The sequence below is a fragment of the Theropithecus gelada genome, chromosome 4, assembly GCF_003255815.1.
Source record: "Theropithecus gelada isolate Dixy chromosome 4, Tgel_1.0, whole genome shotgun sequence".
In the NCBI taxonomy this organism is placed as follows: domain Eukaryota; kingdom Metazoa; phylum Chordata; class Mammalia; order Primates; family Cercopithecidae; genus Theropithecus; species Theropithecus gelada.
The window spans coordinates 74,463,518-74,482,406 of NC_037671.1; the positions used below are offsets into that span (position 1 = coordinate 74,463,518).

An 18,889-nucleotide genomic window follows, 5' to 3' on the forward strand; every position below is an offset into this window, starting at 1 on the left:
TAGTCCCAGTTACTCAGGAGGCTGAGGTAGGAGGATTGCTTGCTTGAGCCCAGGAAGCAGAGGTTGCGGTGAGCCAAGATCACACCACTGCGCTCCAGCCTGGGCAACAGAGTGAGACCTTGTCTCAAAAAAATAAAAAATAAATAATTTACCAATTGACAAGGAAATGTAGTTATTTCCATTACATGCAGTATTTTAAGATGACAATCAGGCTGGGTGCAGTGGCTCACACCTGTAATCCCAGCCCTTTGGGAGGCCGAGGTCAGCAGATCATGAGGTCAGGAGATGGAGACCATCCTGGCTAATATGGTGAAACTCCATCTCTACTAAAAATACAAAAAATTAGCCAGGTGTGGTGGCAGGCACCTGTAGTCCCAGCAACTTGGGAGGCCGAGGCAGGAGAATCGCTTGAACCCAGGAGGCGGAGGTTGCAGTGAGCCAAGATCACACTACTGCACTCCAGCCTGGGCAACAGAGCGAGACTCCATCTCAACAACAAGAAAAAAAAAAGAATCAGAATCATGACTGACAATGTCATATCAGAAGGATCAAACTTTTATAAATTTTATACAACTGTTAGAATACTCACATTAATACATATCCATACAAATATAAGTTTAGGAAAGATTTAACATAGCCACCAAAATTATGACTGTAACATATTATATTTTTATGAATTGATGTAACTTTTAGAACATTTATATCAATAGCACATACATAAATGTAATTGAGGGAATATCTAGTATCACTTATCATTTTACAATGCTTCTCATACAATTTACCAAATAAGCCTAATTATTTAATATCTCTAAAAGATGACAGACACAACTTTGAGGTTCTCCAGGGGCCCAACTGGAAAATCCCAATGTTAATTTTAAGTCAAAAAGATTTAGTTTCAGATTTTGATGATGTGGGTGCGGGGAGGACCTGCCAAAGATGTTAAAAAGTTCAAAACACTTGATCAAAACAAAATCACAGGTTACCATAAAATAATAGCCATTAATTTAACCACAGTGACAAAAGACTTCAAAAGCAGTACAGAAAGTTATATGGATGTAAAAACCTAACCCTTTTAAAGCTCAGTTTTTCTATGTAATCCAAAACCTAATAAAGACAAGATAGGAAATTATCTTGATAAAATGTAAAATCTTTGTTTTTTTCAGGCCAGTTACCAGAACACGCTACAAGAAAAATCTCTTGTAGCGTGATTGCTTCTCCTTATGGGAAGCCCATTTAGATAATCTGGAAGTCAATCTTGATGAAAAGGGTACTTGAATTTAATCAGGCACAGGAAGAATGTGTCTAGGGTTAAGAATATGCATTACATTACACAGCAATGTAAACAAGAAAACTAATACCTTGAGTGGGGGAATACATGGCTCTCACTAACAACATAGGAAGTGTCCTGATTACACGGAACAATTTAGGCACATCAGTAAAAGCCAAGTGTACAGAATTGGGTATACTGGAGGAACACACTGTGTTTCTAAGCCTTTAAGATAAATATTTCAGTACTTGCTTTGACAGCACATATACTAAAGTTGGAATGATACAGAGAAGATTAGCATGGCCATAAGCTGTTAAAAAATAATAATTTTTTAAAAATTCGAGCATCAACTGTAATAGTAGAGTTGGAAGAAAAAAAGTTATAGAAATTGATGAAAATATTGAAGGAGAAAGTTATCACCTCAGCCAAGAAAAAAGATACACCTCTTCAAAGGAAGAAAGAACAAAGGGCAATGATGTATGACCTGCAAATCACATGCAACAAGGTACAGCAAAAGTTGAACTTTTTTTTCTTAAGTTAACATTGAACTTCTAGGCTGAACATGTGGCCCATACCTGTAATCTCAGCACTTTGAGAGGCCAAGGCAGGGGGATCACTGAGCCCAGGAGTTCGAAACCAGCCTGGAGGGTATAGGAGACCCTGTCTTTACAAAAATTAGCTGGATATAGTGGCACACACCTGTAGTCCTAGCTACTCGGGAGGCTGAGGTGGAAGAATTGCTTGAGCATGCAAGGTCAAGGCTGCAGTGAGCTGTCACTCCAGCCTGGGTGGCAGAATGAGAACTTGTCTCAAAAAAAACAAAAAAAGGCCAGGCGTGGTGGCTTACACCTGTAATTCCAGCACTTTGGGAGGCCAAGGTGGGCTGATCACTTGAGGCCAGGAGTTTGAGACCAGCCTGGCCAACATGGCAAAACCCCGTCTCTACTAAAAATACAAAAATTAGCCGTGTGTGGTGGCACGCACCTGTAGTCCCAGCTACTCAGGAGGCTGAGGCAGGAAAACTGCTTGAACCTGGGAGGCAGAGGTTGCAGTGAGCCAAGATCCTGCCATTGCACTCCAGCCTGGGTGACAAAGTGAGACTCCATCTGAAAAAAAAAAAAAAAAAAAAGTTGGTTGAACTTCTAAAATACAAATCTGAGAAGTTACAAAAAGGAAAAATTTTACCTTGAGAAATAAAATTATTAGTCATACTGGAAAAGATAGCATCAGGCCAGGCACGGTGGCTCACGCCTGTAATTCTAGCACCTTGGGAGGCCAAGGCGGGTGGATCACCTGAGGACAGGAGTTCAAGACCAGCCTGGCCAACATGGTGAAACCTTGTCTCTACAAGAATATAAAAAATTTGCTGGGCGTGGTACAGGATGCCTGCAATCCCAGATACTCCAGAGGCTGAGGCAGGGGAATCGCTTGAACCTGGGAGGCGGAGGTTGCAGTGAGCCAAGATTGTGTCACTGCACTCCAGCCTGGGTGACAGAGCAAGACTCTGTCTCAAAAAAAAGAAAAGAAAAGAAAAGAAAAAACAAAAACAAAAACAAAGACAGCATCTCCAACCTAAAACTTGGGAAACTAAATAGATCTCAGGAAGAAATGTGGCAGAAATACAAACTGTTAGCAGTTTAGAAGATGGCTGTTAAAGAAACAGATTTCAGAATCAAAACCTCCAGTAATTTTATTAAGAGCAAATGAATACTTTTTAAAAATCCTGTTGTTCTAACATAGGGGACCAAATTTGTTTAGTTTTGTATTAGTGTATTTTTAATATTAAAGCTCAATTTTAGAAAGACTCATAAACAATTGCCTTCTAATTATAGCCAACTTGATCATAAACAAAATTCCTCTCATAAAGTTTGCTTTCACAAACCTTATCACAACCTTATTCAGACCACTGATGACATGCTTGAATTTTCTGCTTTGTCTCATACTTCTCTTTATTAACCAGTCATTTTGCATTAGGACAAAAATTTACCATACAAGATTCTTTCTTGTAAAAAATTATCCTTTTCTTTTTAACCTTCTTTACCAAAAATATATCCTTATATCCACAACTTTTTCAGTACTAATGGATCTACTTCACTGGCTTAAATAGCTGCAAAGCATTCTGCCAAAAAGATGTTCCATGGTGTATTTGATAATTTCTCTATCCTGATAATATATCTTTCCATACTTGGCTGGGCATGGTGGCTCAGGCCTGTAATCCCAGCATTTTGGGAGGCTGAGGTGGGTTGATCACTTGAGGTCAGGAGTTGGAGACCAGCCTGGCCAACCTGGCAAAACCCCATCTCTACTAAAAATATACATATATGTGTATATATATATTTTTCCTATACTTAACATTTGTGTGATTGCTGAAAACATTGTGGCCCCTTTACACTGGGGTGGTGAACAACAGTTTGGCAAACTCTGAGGTCATCAAAGCATCTTCTTGAAAAATATGACTTTAGAAAATAGCCAACATTTGTATTAGACTATGTTCTTCAGAAATAAAAGAATCAGAGAAAGAAAAGCAGTAAGAAACTTACAAATATGTACACACACAAATTAGGGAGAAAGATAAAGTAATTATCTCACACATATGTATTTATAATACAATTATATTTAGAAGAATAGATAAGGAAGCTAGTTATAAAATGAGTCTTTTAATCTCCTAAGGCAAAGGCGTTTAAAGTCCAAAGCTCAGAGTGCTATTTAATCCTTTTTTGTGTGTGTTCTGAAGACTAAAGTTTGTCAACCTGCAGAAGTAATGAGGCAGTTCAGTTTGCAAAGTGAAGTTAATGAAAAACACAAAATTCTAATCAGATTTAGTTTGGAGTCAGCTTTAAAGAACAGCACTTTCGGGCTGGGCGCAGTGGCTCAGGCCTGTAATCTCAGCACTTTGGGAGGCCAACGCTGGCAGATCACCTGAGGTCAGGAGTTCAAGACCAGCCTGTCTCTACTAAAAATACAAAAATTAGCTGGGTGTGGTGTACACCTGTAGTCCCAGCTACTTGGGAGGCTGAGGCAGAAGAATCACTTGAACCCAGGAGGTAGAGGTTGCTGTGAGCCAAGATTGCGCCACCGAACTCCAGCCTGGGCCACACAGTGAGACTCTGTCTCAAAAAAAAAAAAAAAAAAAAAAGAACAGAATAGCACTTTCAGAAAACTGTGTTACATGCCATTACTGCATTCCTTTTGCTGTTATTAACTGGAGTTAAGAAGTGAAGAATAAATACCAAGAAAGAAAGCAGCCTTCAACAGACTCAAATAAATAAGGACAATACAATAATGATGATCTATGAAAGTACCACTTTTATGCATTATTTCATGTTTAAATGTTTGCTTCTAGGTCCACGGATTATATTCTACCTGTCGTTACCACATTATAATGACAATAAGAGACCATGAACCTTGGAGTCTAAATGGACTTCAGCTCAAATCCTAGGTCTACAGTTTTCTAGCTGAGTCACCTTAGCAAGGTCATTTGAACTTTAAGTCTATTTTCACTTATAAAATAGGAATAGCCAGGTGCGGTGGCTCACGCCTGTAATCCCAGCACTTTGGGAGGCCGAGGCGGGCGGATCATGAGGTCCGGAGTTCAAGACCATCTTGGCTAACACAGTGAAACCCCATCTCTACTAAAAATACAAAAAAAAAAAATTGCCAGGTGTGGTGGTGGGTGCCTGTAGTCCCAGCTACTTGGAAGGCTGAGGCAGGAGAATGGCAAGAACCCAGGAGGCGGAGCTTGCACTGAGCTGAAATCGTGCCAATGCACTCCAGCCTGGGTGACAGACTGAGACTCCGTCTCAAAAAAAAAAAAAGAAGAATGACAGTAGATGTTCGGTAAATATTGGTTAGAAGATCTGGATAGTATACCTACCAAATCATATAGAGAGTACTGCCTTTACATAAATAGCTATATTATCCTGAAAGTGTGGTTCTCAGATCAGCACCATCTTTGAGCTTATTAGAAATGCAAATTCATGGATCCTACCCAGACCTATGTAATCAGATGGTCTGGGATAGGGCCCAGGAAACTGCTTTATATGCTCTTTAGTTGATTTTTAATGCATGTTAAAGTTTGAGAACTACTGCCTCAGAGATCGGCTAGAAATGATTTCCCTGTGATCAATTCCATTAATGAACATGAAGGGATCTAGTAGTCATCTGCAGGACCAATTTATCTGCTAGGCACAAGAGGCACAGTGCCAAGGGCCCATGACATTTTAAAGGTCTTAGAAAAATGTTTTAATTTTTTTAATCAAAAGAAAAAAATGAACATAATGATAATAAGTATATAACAACAAATCCAATCTGGATTATATTTTATCGTCATACCAAAGTAGTTGTAAAATTAACTGATTTAAAAATTTTTAATGTAGTTTTATATATAGCATTTAAACTCTTGCTAAAAAAAGTTTGATATATTTCCTATGGAGGAAGGGCCCCATGAAGTCATAGTGCTTAGGGTCCAGGAAAGTCATAATGCAGCCCTAGTCACCTGAAAACTTCCCTGTTCACTTATAAATGTTGACACTGAAGGTGCCTGGTAGGAACTGACTATGTGTAAGAAATGTGTGCTATTTTGAGGATATACTCACTTACAATTTTTAAAAGATTAGTTTTGAGATTCATTTAATCAAAAGTTTAAAATTGTAAGCATTAAAATGGCTGATAAACAACCTGCTAAAACTAGGAAAAAATCTGCAACATGGAACAGGGACAGAAATCATTGACTAAAGAGAAGAACTGGAAATTACAAATGAGCATGAAATATGGTAAGATTAAAAAAAACAATAATAAGATAATCAGCAAGTTGAAAGCGAAATAGGATAATGTAGAAATTATGTTAGAACAGAAACTTATATCCTTATAACAGAAATGGATATACTATTTTCATATAATGCTCCTCGTTTCATCGGGCACAAATACATTTAGCCCTTGAAAAACCATCAACCAGTCACTAATTGCAGAACCTGCTATTGTCTCCTGAAACTTGTACTTAGTTGTGGATTAACTATATACTGCATGTCTCAGTGTGGTGTTTAGAAGAATGGGATTTGATAACTATGTTTTCAAAGAAATATTAAAATATTAAATTAAAATATTAAAAGTTGCTATTTTATTAATCATTATTAAGCTCTACCAGTATAGACTATGGGTCAGTTTATCCAAGTAGTTTTATATACAGCACTTTAAATTTGGCTAAAATAGAGGAAACATCAGCTATGATACAAAAGAATTTGCAGCCTTAGGGATAACATACACAGAGAGAAAACTTTGTTATATGTCTATAACCAACTCAAATCTTCCTTTTGTCAATTCCCAGACCCCTCAGAGCAACTTAGGTTATTTCAACATCATAATCTTCAAATCCAAACCCTAGGTTCACAGCCCGATTGCTGGTCCCTTTTAGAGTATCTTTCCTTGATTTCTACCACAATGTTATTTGGGGCATAGACATTTTCTGAACATCTGAGAAGATTGTATTACATAGTCTTTAAGGAGCTTGGTTCTACGATCCTATCATCCTAAATTTTCCTTGGGAAAAAATTATTTTTGATCTATTGTATTATTTACTCATTAAGCAGATATGTATTAATATCTATTGGTGCAGGATTCTATTCAGACAAAAAGTGCATTGCAGATGGAGGGTAAAACATGTCCAAAGTCTCCGATGTAGAAAAGAGAAACTGAAAAATTGAAAATGGCTGGAGCTTAATGAAGAAGATGAGAATGCTGCAAGAGGAGGTTAGTGAGGTAGGTAGGGAAGGGCCTGGGATTTAGGACTTTATCCTAAGAGCAAAGGTAAATCTTTGAGTGGTTTTAAACGGTAAAGTGCTTTGATCTGGTTTACATTAAAAAAAAAGAGGTCAGGCGCGGTGGCTCACACCTGTAATCCCAGCACCTTGGAAGGTCAACGTGGGTGGATCACTTGAACTCATGAGTTCAAGACCAGCCTGGGTGACACGGTAAAACCCTGTCTCTACAAAAAATACAAAAAAAAATTAGCTAGGCATGATGGTGCACACCTGTAGTCACATCTACTTGGGAGACTGAGGTAGGAGGATCACCTGAGCCTGGGAGGCAGAAGTTACAGTGAACCGAGATTGCACCACTGCACTCCAGCTTGAGTCAGAGAGCCAGACCTTGTCTCAACAATAATAATTAATTTTTAAAAAGATTATTGTGGCTTTTGTGTGAGAAATGGATTAGAAGAGGGGTAGAGAGAATAAGAAATAACCTGTTTGAAGCTATTATTGTAGTATAGCTGAAAGATTATAGTGGCTAAGATTGGTGGGGACACACTGGAACTGGAAAAAATGAATAGATTCAAGAGATAATCAGGAAGGAGATTTGATTTAAAAGAGAGGGGAACAGGAGAGAGAGGGAGCGAGAAAGGGAGACGAGTGATTCCTAGTTTTTTGGCTTGTGAAACCAGAAATTCGTGAATGACATGAGTGAATGACAATGCTATTCACTAGGCTAAGACAACCAGGAAAGGGTCAGGCGCGGTCGCCCACGCCTGTAATCCCAGCACTTTGGGAGGCCGAGGCAGGTGGATCACCTGAGGTCAGGAGTTCGAGACCAGCCTGGCCAATGTGGTGAAACCCCGTCTCTACCGAAAATACAAAAATTAGCTGGGCGTGGATTAGCCGGGTGTGGTGGCAGGCGCCTGTAATACCAGCTACTCGGGAGGCTGAAGCAGGAGAATAGCTTGAACCTGGGAGGCGGAGGTTGCTGTGGACCGAGATCACGCCATTGCACTCCAGCCTGGGCGACAAAAGTAAAACTCCATCTCGGGGAAAAAAAAAAAATCTTCTACACATTTTACCTTGTTTCCCATTGCATGTGTTGCTGTAACACATGGTAATTACCACTAATTTAGCAATTTAACACAAACCTTTTCTGATAGTTCTGTAGGGTCAGAAGTCCAATACCTTTCTGATTGAGCTAAAGTCAAAGTGTCAGTTTTCCTTTCTGGAGACTCCTGAGGAGAATTGATTTTCTTGCCTTTTCCAGCTTCCAGAGGCCACACACATTCCTTGACTCCTGGCACCTTCCTCCATTTTCAAAGCCAGCATATATGCATTTTAAAAGCAAAGATTTATTTTTAATTAAAAAAACAATTTCTCCAAATGGAATCAAGCTGCTGAAAGATTTTTTTTTTTTTTTTTTTTTTTTTTTTGGGAGTCTAGCTCTGTTGCCCAGGCTGGAGTGCAATGGTAAGATCTCGGCTCACTGCAATCTTCGCCTCGCGGGTTCAAGCAGTTCTCCTGCCTCAGCCTCCCGAGTAGCTGGGATTACAGGCATGCGCCACAACGTCCAGCTAATTTTGTACTTTTAGTAGAGACGGGGTTTCTCCATGTTGGTCATGCTGGTCTCTAACACCCCCGGACCTCAGGTGATTCACCCGCCTCGGCCTTCCAAAGTGCTGCGATTACAAGCGTGAGCCACCGCGCCCAGCCTGAAAGATTTTTTTAAAAACTACATGTTGAAGTCTGTACAAATGGCCAGTTACCCACATTTGCCTATTACCTACACATCTCAGTATTATACTGTCATTGGCACAGACGATGTCATAGAACATCACAACAGGATCATGCAATAACCTCAGGCAACAAAAATAAATTATATTCATTACACTACTCTTGCCAATCAGGAAAGATTATTGGTTCGCATTAGGAAAAAGATTTTAAAGGACGTTTAAAACAATAAGCCTTTCTGCATAGGCCTTCGTTAATAGGACAACTGAATTAGAACAGTCCATTCCCCAAAGACTGCACTTAATCATACCGGTTTTCTGCATCATTTTAATTGCTGTTGACTTTTCATTGACATTTAGCATAGATTTTTCCTCATTTTTGTTTTTTAAAGAACGATACTGAAAGACAAGAAAAATGCTATCAGAGGAGTACAAACGTAAAGGAGTTGAGTTTCAGTCGTGAAATAGTATAATCGTTTTCTGTGCTTTCCATATTTCCTTGAATGAGAATGTAGTTTTTTAATATGAAAAAATTTTTAAAGGAAAAGAAGTTAAAAAAAAAAAAAGCCTCACTTGTAAGGTAGGGTATGGTTTTTTTAAGTCTCAGGCACGTAAATGACAAGCGACTTTAAAAAACAAACAAACAAACAAAAAACACTGCCATTTAAAGCTGACTGGTACGATCTTCCCTAAGTTATTTTGAAAACTTCTTGAAAAATAAATGTAGACCACGAATCATTTACCAAACATGTGATTCCAGTACCTCACTACCTTTTCTCTTCAGATGGCTGTAGTTTAAATTCTAAGGCCTCCTCAAGAAATGACATTTTCACATTTCTTAGGCATCTGTGGTGCCAGAGGAACAAACCCATCACCGGCCTGGCGCAGAAGCGCACACGCCAGGTCTGCCACGGGGCCCCGAGCTGTGGGGATTTTGGATGTAACGTGTCTAGGCCGAACCCGCGCCGTGAAAGGCCGACCCTGCCGAAAGCCCGGGCGGCGGGCGCCCACAAGTCACGGCTCGGTGCGGCGCGGCAGCCAGCTCTGCGGGCGAGCCGAGTCCGGGCTGCTGAGGGGGAGCCGCGCTGGGGGCGGCGGCGTCGGGGCGGGGGCGGGAGCCGGGCGGCAGCTCCAGCGCCCGTGGGGGAGGAGCGGCAGCGGCGGCGGCTGGAGCTGCTGTGGCGACCGACGCGAGGCGGTGGCAGAGGAGACCCACCCCTGTCCACATGGACAGTCGCAAAGGCCTCCGCTGATGCATTCACGCCTGGGCGGGGTGGGCGGACGGCCGTAGCGGCGGCGGCTGCAGAACGAGTTGGGGGCCTGGAGGCGCCTGACGGTCGCGGAGACCTCGCCGCTCCGGCACGGCGGTGCGGCCATTTTACGGCCTGGGACGAAGGGAGGCGTGTTTGTGTGCTCGCTTTCATCCTCCTTTCTTGGGAACCCACGGCTAGGGGAAGTTTCTCAGGCAGCCTAGGTGGGCGGTGGATGGGGAGTCGTGGGCCGAGAGGAACCGGGCCCGGGAAGCGCCGTCGTCGTCGTCGCCGCTCGCGTTCCCCCCGAGGGGCCTGAGAAGCTCGGGCCGCGGGCCTCGCTGCCCGCCAGCCCGCGGACAGGCCCGGGCGCGCCTGGCCTGCTTTTGTGTAGGCCCATCTGAACGTGGGAGCGCCGCCCGCCTGACGGCTGAGCCCGAGGCCCGCAACCCTGCGGCGTCTACCCTCCTCCGGCGCGGCCCCTCATCCCGGCGAGCACGGCGGCGGTGTGGGCCATGGATTAAGAAGGAGGCGGCGTGGGAGGAGGAAGATGGCGGCCGGCAAGAGCGGCAGCAGCGCCGGGGAGATTACTTTTCTGGAAGGTACGTCTATTTCTGCTCTTGACGGAGAGAAAAGAGGGTATACTGGAAAACGTGGCCCCCAGAACCCCGGATATTCAGTTATCTGCGCTGGGTGGGTTTGGGGGGCGGTGAAGTACGAGGGATGAGCGATGACGGAGAGGGAGTGTGCTGCGAGCGCGCTTGGTTCGAGTCCGCCCAGGCGAGGGGCTCGGCTGCGAGCCGGTTCGGCCCAGGGGGCGCGGGTGGATTGAGCCGCGAGCCAGAGTTGGTGGGTGTCCTTTGAGAGTGCGCGCTGAAGTCTTTGACATTTAAAAAAATTTTGGGGTGGTGGCCTAAGGATGAGAGCAGCCAGCATTCACATCTTGTTTGGTGTTCATGAAAAGTTTCAAATTGCTAAGGTTGGGTGCAATTGGGGACCAATCTAAGTAGGGAGGGGACAGACAGTTTCATTGAGGTGTGTTTTATATCCTCTGGTCTGTTTCTCAGAGTTTCAGGCTTGCTTTTGCAGCCAGCCTTCCGATTAGGCCTGGCCTTGTCTGATATTCTTTCGGAATGTGTTTTTATAAAAACATTCTATAAAATTATCTGGAAAAAGAGTAAGGTTTACAGTATCAATTTTGGGGCCGTAAATAAAGCTCATTGACACAATTTGAGTGTTTTAGTCACTCGTGAGGGAAAGTTAAACGTTTGCTGTAAGTAGACTAAGCCAGTCTCAAGAAAAGCTGTACGTTTTTGTTGGGGAAGGTGGTAATGGGGAGCAATATTGATTTTTTGGCCTATGAATATATAAGGACCCCCAAAATAGAGCTAAATGTTATTGTAATTGTAGACCAAGAAGTGTCTATATTACTTAATTTGACTATGGGTTCAGTGTTTAGTGATTGAGTTTGTAAATATGTTTATCAAAATGAGTCTCTGCTGCTCACAGACTCGTTTTGTTAAAAAGGATTAACTACTCTTTGGATAATTTTGCAAAGATGATTTTCATTGCAATATGTCATAAGCTTTACTTCAAAAAATAACTTTTTTTAGTATGTTTCGGAAACATTACTGAATCAAGAAAGTACGATTTAACTTAAAATTAAGAAAACCCCTAAACAGGTTCTATAGGAGGGTGTTGAGGAATGGGAATGCCTTGGTACTGCTTTGTTAACAGCACCTCGAACAGTACCTGAAACACCATAGGTACTCAATATTAGTCTAGTGAAAGACTAGTGAATAATAGAGGTAATTTTTCTTAATTCTTTTTTCTTGAGTATAGTGAAGTGAAAAAAAAATCTTACCGTACAAGCCAGGCTTTATCTGAAAGTGATGAGAACTTTACAGGAGATTTCCTAGTAAGAGTAAGAAAAGCTTCTGAGTTTTTCTGGGTTCATTTCGTATTACCTCCATTCCAGTTTGCAGAATGGGTACCTGTCAAGAGGCTGAGAGGGTGCAGCTTGTGTTACAGGTAGTGCTCTGTGTGTTGTTTTTGTTTTGAAATTGGAAACAAAAGATAGCTTACTCGTGCTTATTATCTTCAGTATGCAGATGATTATACTTTTCTGCTATCCTAGATTTCCAGCTTCTGTAGGCCTGATTGAGTTAAAATTCTAATTGGATGAACATAGGGAGGATTGAAAAAAGTACAAATAAAGCCACAGATGTAGAGTTAATGTGAGTTTCAAACTACTGCTTTTAGATTATTCTAATCTAAAGGTCTTTGAGTGTACAGGTGTGATACATTCGAGTTTCACCATGTCTTAAGCATTTTCATAAAGCAAGCAAAGGGTAACTTCTTTAGAGCATAAGCATAAGGGTTCTGAGCGCGGTGGCGCACGCCTTTAATCACACACAGCGCTTTGGGAGGCCGAGGCAGGCGGATCACTTGAGGCCAGGAATTGGTGACCAGCCTGGCCAACATGCGAAACCCCTCTCTACTGAAAATAACGAAAGTTAGCCGTGCGTGGTTGGCGTGCGCCTGTAGTCCCAGCTACTGTGGAGGCTGAGGCAGGGGAATCGTTTGAAAACGGGAGGCAGAGGTTTCAGTGATTGCGCCACTGCACTGCAGCCAGGGCAACAGAGCGAGATTCTGTCTCCAAAAAAAAAAGCGTAAGGGAAAGGAGCAATTTTAGTTCCTCATAACACATTTTCATATACTATATTGAATCTTTCCAAATAAATGAATTGTATTTAATACTACTTATGTTTTCTGCTTAATTTCCCATGATTCTTTTGGTGTCTTACACTTTTAATAATAATAAAATATTTCAGCGAGGCGTGGTGGCTCACGCCTCTAATCCCAACACTTTGGGAGGCCGAGGTGGACGGATCACCTGAGGTCAGGAGTTTGACACCAGCCTTGCCGACATGGTGAAACCCCGTCTCTGCTAAAAAAACAAATTAGCCTGGGGTGGTGGCGCGCGCCTGTAATCCCAGCTGCTCAGAAGGCTGAGGCAGGAGAATCGCCTGAACCCGAGAGCTGGAGGTTGCAGTGAGCCAAGATCGCACCATTGGCACTCCAGCCTGGGCAACGAGTGAAACTACGTCTCAAATAATAATAATAATAAAAATAAAATATTCCACCATAATTTGCCATATATTCTACATTATCAGGTTTATAGATGTTCAAAATATTTCCCCATACATAGGCTCCTAGGATTTAATATTAAGACATCTACATATTACACTTTATTTACTTTCCAGTCGACTCCTTGAAAAACTAAACTAGGTTTTCATTCACTCATCACATTTACAGCATCCTACTGTACCAGGCAGTGTACCACGGTGAAAACAACAGTGCATACGAGAGTCAAAGACTCTGCCTTTATTTAGTCTTCTATCTTAGGTTCTGTGAAAGCATATCTCTGTAATAAACTGTGAAAAAGTAATAACTTTATCTTTTCATCATCATATGTCTTGCACCTGAAACATGTTTGTTGTTAATGAAATAAACCAGATGATAAACAGTGTGATGAACACTGGAAGACATATAAACAGCAGTGATGGGGAAGCCATTTTACATAGCATTGAAGTCAGGAAAGGTATCCCTGAGGAGGTTACACTTAAGTAAACACCTTAACTAAGAGACACTTCAGAATATGGCAGAGGGGATATGTGTAAAGATTCAGAGGTAATATATGGTACCATTTGATAAGCAAAAAGGCTGAAATGTAGAAAGCAAAGGAGAGAGTGGTATGAGAGGCAGGAGATCTTTCATGCAGGATCATGAATAATTTTTATATCTTTCTCAGTAGCGGGAAGCCATTGAAGAGTTTGGGGCAAGGGGGTGTAATGATATGGTTTATCTTTTTTAAAAAATCACTTTGGCTGCTCTCTGTGGAATGAATTAAAAAGGGACAAGATTAAAAGCAAGGCAATAAATTAGCATAATATTGTAGTAGTCAAGATAGAAGTGGTCAGGTCTTCAATTAGCATGATGTCAATGGAGATTGGGAAAGAAGTTGATAGGTGATGAATTGTACACTGAGTATCAGAATAAGAGGAATCAAAAGGTTTTGTTTAGCTTGAGGTATTGGTGTTGCTGCCGTTTACTGAGATGGAGTAGACTGATAGAAGAATGAGAAGGAAATTAACAACACTGGTCATATTAAATTTGAGATGCCTGTTTGACATTTTTGCTCTAAAGTATGTTTTACATCTTTATAACTACTGAGATTCTAATTCCATTTCTTTTTATAGCTTCTCTAGGGAAAAGGAGACGTACTGGCTGCATTCTTTATTTTATTCATGCAAAAACACACTAAAATTGTATGGATTTCGTTAAGTCACGTGTTAAATTTTTTTACTCTCCTCTCCCCTCTTTGACTTGTTTCTTTCACTTCTCTTCACTAACTGTTGCTCATACCCCTTTTCCACTTATGATAGACAGTTTTGGCAGGTTGCTCCCCTGTATTCATTTATTCAGTCAACAGATATTTATTGAACACCTGCTGTGTTGTAGGCAATGGCGCTGCACTGAGAGGCATAACAGTGAGAGAGAAGAAACCATGTTTTTTTAATAGAGTGTTCAGTCTAGTGTGGAAAGTAAAAAATAATAAAATAATAATACTCTTAAATGTAAAATTACAACTGACAAGTACAGCAATGGTGGGTTGTTTATACAAGTTGAACGTCCCAAATTTAGAAATCCGAAATGCTCCAGAATTTGAAACTTTTTGAATGCCAACATGACCCTCCTAAGAAATGCTCATTGAATCAATTCAGATTTTTGGATTTGGGATGCTCAGTTGGGATAATATAATTTGCAAATATTCCAAAATCCGGGAAAAATAAATTCTGAAATCTGAAACATTTCTTCTAGTTTCAAGCATTTTGGATAAGGGACACTTAACCTGAAATCATGAGAATTGGATCTAATCAGGGTGGTTTGAGTGGATATTAGAGAACAGAAGGTGGGGAGGCAGCGCTTTCTAGGCAGAGGGAATAAAATAGCGGAGCATGGCATGTTTGGGGAACTTAAGGGAGGACAATATGGTGTCAGGAGAGTGATGCAAGATGATACTAGAGGTGACATCATTTGTTTCAAACAAGGTCAACAGCCGGGCATGGTGGCTCATGCCTGTAATCCCAGCATTTTGGGAGGCCGAGGTGAGAGGATTGCTTGAGCCCAGGAATTTGAGACCAGTCTGAGCAACATAGTGAGCCCATGTCTGTACAAAAAAATAAAAAAATGGTGTGGGAGGATTCTTGAACCCAGGAGGGCGAGGCTGCAGTGAGCCATGATCGTATCCCTGCATTCCCACCTGGGAAACAGAGCGAGACCCTGCTGCCCCCCCAAAAGAGTCATTAGCTGCTACATGGAGAATGCTTCAGAGAGGGGTAAAAGATTACCCAGTTAGGAGATGATTGGAACATAGGACAAAGGTGATTGATGGTAGCTAGCTTGTCTTATAAACTTTCTTTTGATATTCTGCCTCCTCTTTTTTTCACTCTGGGGGCTCTAAGAAGTCTACTTACTTTCTCATTTCTTCATTTTTGTATTGTACTTTTTCATATCTGGTTTTCTTTTCCTTTTTTTTTTCTTTTTTTTGTTTGACCAAGTGAATTCCTTCTCCTATATTTTCTCCTGTTTTTCCTGAAGTAACTTTTTTCTGCCTTTCCTTTCTAATATACATATATTACTACTTTAGTTTGTTTTCCTTTTCATTTCAGCCTGTCTTCCTTTATGGACCTTCTCTACTAGGTTGAAAAGAGTGCTGCTAAACTGTTGCATGCAATGTTGTTCTCTACAGATACCAACAAAAATATTTCTGTCTCCAAATGAAAAGTGTTTTCCATTTCCCTTTAGCCAGTCTTTTATGTTATACATAAACTCAGTGCACAACCCAATCGGTTTGCCAGTTTTACTGGAGACCTAAATACCTCACACTGTCTGTTGAACTAGAGCACAGTTTCTCCCAAACGATTGGCATTCTATGGAATATGAACAGGGTTTTTAGTTTCTGCCTACTTAGGGGAATACACCTCTTTTTCTTTTGATTGCATTACTTTTGGAAACTACATCATGGTGTCATTCCTTATTTACTCCTTACTTAAGTATGTTTATTTCCTGATTTCATCCCAGTTAAAGTGATAAATTGTTTATCATGTGAGTTCATGTACTTGAAATAGTAAAGTAAAACCTCACTTGGAATGAAAGTGATTTTCAGACAAAGTGCAGTGGGTCATACCTGTTATCCTGAGATAACACTTTGGGAGGCCAAGACAGGAGGATTGCTTGAGCCCAGGAGTTCAAGACCAGCCTAGGCAACATAGCGAGGCCCCACCTCTACAAAAAATACAAAAATTAGCTGGATGTCACAGCATGCACCCAAAGTCCCAGCAATTTAGGAGGCTGAGGTGGGAATATTGCTTGTTGCTCGACCCCAGGAGGTTGAGGCCTGCAGTTCATGACACTGCACTTCAGCCTGGGTTACAGAGCTGAGAAGAAAGAAAGAAAAAAAGAGAGGGAGGGAGGAAGAAAGAAGAGGAAAGAGAAGAAAGGGGGGAGAAAGAGGAAGGAGAAAAGAAAGTGATTTTCAGTAGAAATGCATTGAGAATATGAATTCAAAAGTCAGAATGCTGAGGTTCAACATCTGGCTCTGCTACTTGTTAGTTATGTGATCTTGGATAGATTACTTAACCTCTCTGTGTTTTCTCAGCTGTAAAACAAAGATAATAATTGTCGTTAAAAAATAATAATTGTAGTTACCTTAAGATTGCCATAAGGATTGAGGTAATATATATTACTTAAAGCAATTCCAGGCATATAATAAGCACTCCGTGTAACTTTATATTGTTTATTTTATTAGCAGATAGAGAAAAGAAAAACAGTTTCCTTTCCTTGCTTGTCTTCTATTTGAATTTTAATTTGCATTGTTTTTCTTTCACTGACTACCTTTTTCTAGATAGTAACTGATTTTGACCAGTGTTGTAATGAGAGAGGAAAGAGAATGAAATTACATACTTTGTATGGCTAGACTTTCATAAGTTGAGTATTCCTGTTGCTATTAGAAAAGTATGTTGAATATTTGAGGAACTTGATGTATAGAAGGGTTGTGTGGCACAGCTTAAGTTATTGGGGAAGTCAGACTGTAGCCTGGGACCGACTTAATAGCTTCAGCTTTCTTCAGCATTTCCTTCCTCTCTCTTTCTCCCCTCTTCCTCATCAGTTTGCTTTCCTGTTCTTACTCTTACCTCTTTTTCCTGTACCTCCCCCTAAAGGAAGGGGCAACCGAACAAGAGAAGGAAAAATAATAAGTTATTATGGAGAAGTATTATTTATTGATGAAGCAGCACTTTTAAGAAGGCAAAAACGGAAAGCCACAAATCTCTTGCGGCCCAGCTTCGGAAATTTAGTGTTACTTCTTCCATATTGTATTGGCCAAAAGAACACAGAGCTGGCCCTGATTGAAGGAGAGAGGGAGTAGATTCCACCCTTCAGTGGGAAGAATGGCAAATTATTTGCAGCTATCTTAATCTATACAGCCATCTTTTGTCTCCCATACCTACCTGGTATTTTTTCCCCATTCTTTCAACAGTCATAGTATTTTTCAGCAGTCATATAGTATTTTAAATGACAATTCTTAAGAAACCGAAAATCCAACTTTTGGACAGTTTGGGAAGCTAAAGAAAGACAAAATAAAATTGGCAACTTAATTAGTAATTTATTTCAAAGATATAAATAGCAACAGAAACAGTCATTAGTTTACTGTTTTGTTTTGTTTTGTTTTTTGAGACGGAGTCTTGGCTCCGTTGCCCAGGCTATAGTGTGGTGGCACCATCTCAGCTCACTGCAACCTCCGCCTTCCTTCCAGATTCAAGCAATTCTCCTTCCTCAGCCTCCCTGGTAGCTGGGATTACAGGCACGCACAACCATGCCTGACTAATTTTTCTATTTTTTGTAGAATTGGGGTTTCTCCATGTTGTCCAGGCTGGTCTCAAACTCCTGACCTCAAGTGATCCATCCGCTTCAGCCTCCCAAAGTGCTGGGATTAGAAGTGTGAGCCACTGCACCTGGCCTTAGTTTAATTTTTAGTTGATTGGGAATGGATTCAGGAATTTCTGAAACTAGGCAAGCATAAGTATGCACAAAAGAGGAAGAATGTTAGAAATTTTTCTTTCCGGGCCGGGCGCGGTGGCTCAAGCCTGTAATCCCAGCACTTTGGGAGGCCGAGATGGGCGGATCACGAGGTCAGGAGATCGAGACCATCCTGGCTAACACGGTGAAACCCCGTCTCTACTAAAAATACAAAAAACTAGCCAGGCGAGGTGGCAGGCGCCTGTAGTCCCAGCTACTCGGGAGGCTGAGGCAGGAGAATGGCGTGAACCCGGGAGGCGGAGCTTGCAGTGAGCTGAGATCCGGCCACTGTACTCCAGCCTGGGCGGCAGAGCAAGACTCCGTCTCAAAAAAAAAAAAAAAAGAAATTTTTCTTTCCTTTTGTTTTTTCTTTCACTTAGTGATGCCTGGGTCATACTATCATTTTCATTACTTAAGCTCTTAGAAATGGTCATACTATTCACAATATTAAAAATAAAACAGTATCTTGATACAAAGTGCCAGTTAATACACTAAGTCACAGACTGTTAATGCTCACAGTTACAGTACACTTAAATTGCATACCTAAGTCATATTACTTAGAATGATGCAACAATGGATAATCCATTATTGTGAACTGCAAATGATGGTTGCCATCATCAGGTAATAAAACAATGGCTAAAATTCAAGTGATAGATAATCTGTGCCATATCCGTTTGACACTAAAAATAGGGTTGCTTTTGGCCCCTAATTTTTTTGTCTACCTTTGGGTTTTGTGCTTCCCAGAATCTT

General features: G+C 41.1%; 1 protein-coding gene and 1 pseudogene across 2 annotated transcripts in view; both read left to right on the top strand.

Moving 5' to 3' along the window:
* The first annotated feature begins 1,511 nt into the window (after positions 1-1,511).
* Positions 1,512-1,600, top strand: LOC112623941 (annotated as a pseudogene).
* A 7,913-nt stretch (positions 1,601-9,513) lies between these two features.
* The window catches only part of SENP6 (SUMO specific peptidase 6), a 78,515-nt gene continuing 69,139 nt past the window's right edge, over positions 9,514-18,889 (top strand). Inside the window, exon 1 of one of the 2 annotated variants that reach the window (XM_025382708.1) lies at positions 9,514-10,599. In XM_025382708.1, the coding sequence (XP_025238493.1) occupies positions 10,548-10,599 (52 nt within the window). In that variant the 5' untranslated portion in view covers positions 9,514-10,547. The remainder of the gene's footprint in view (positions 10,600-18,889) is intronic. The other variant, XM_025382707.1, reaches the window with a different exon arrangement.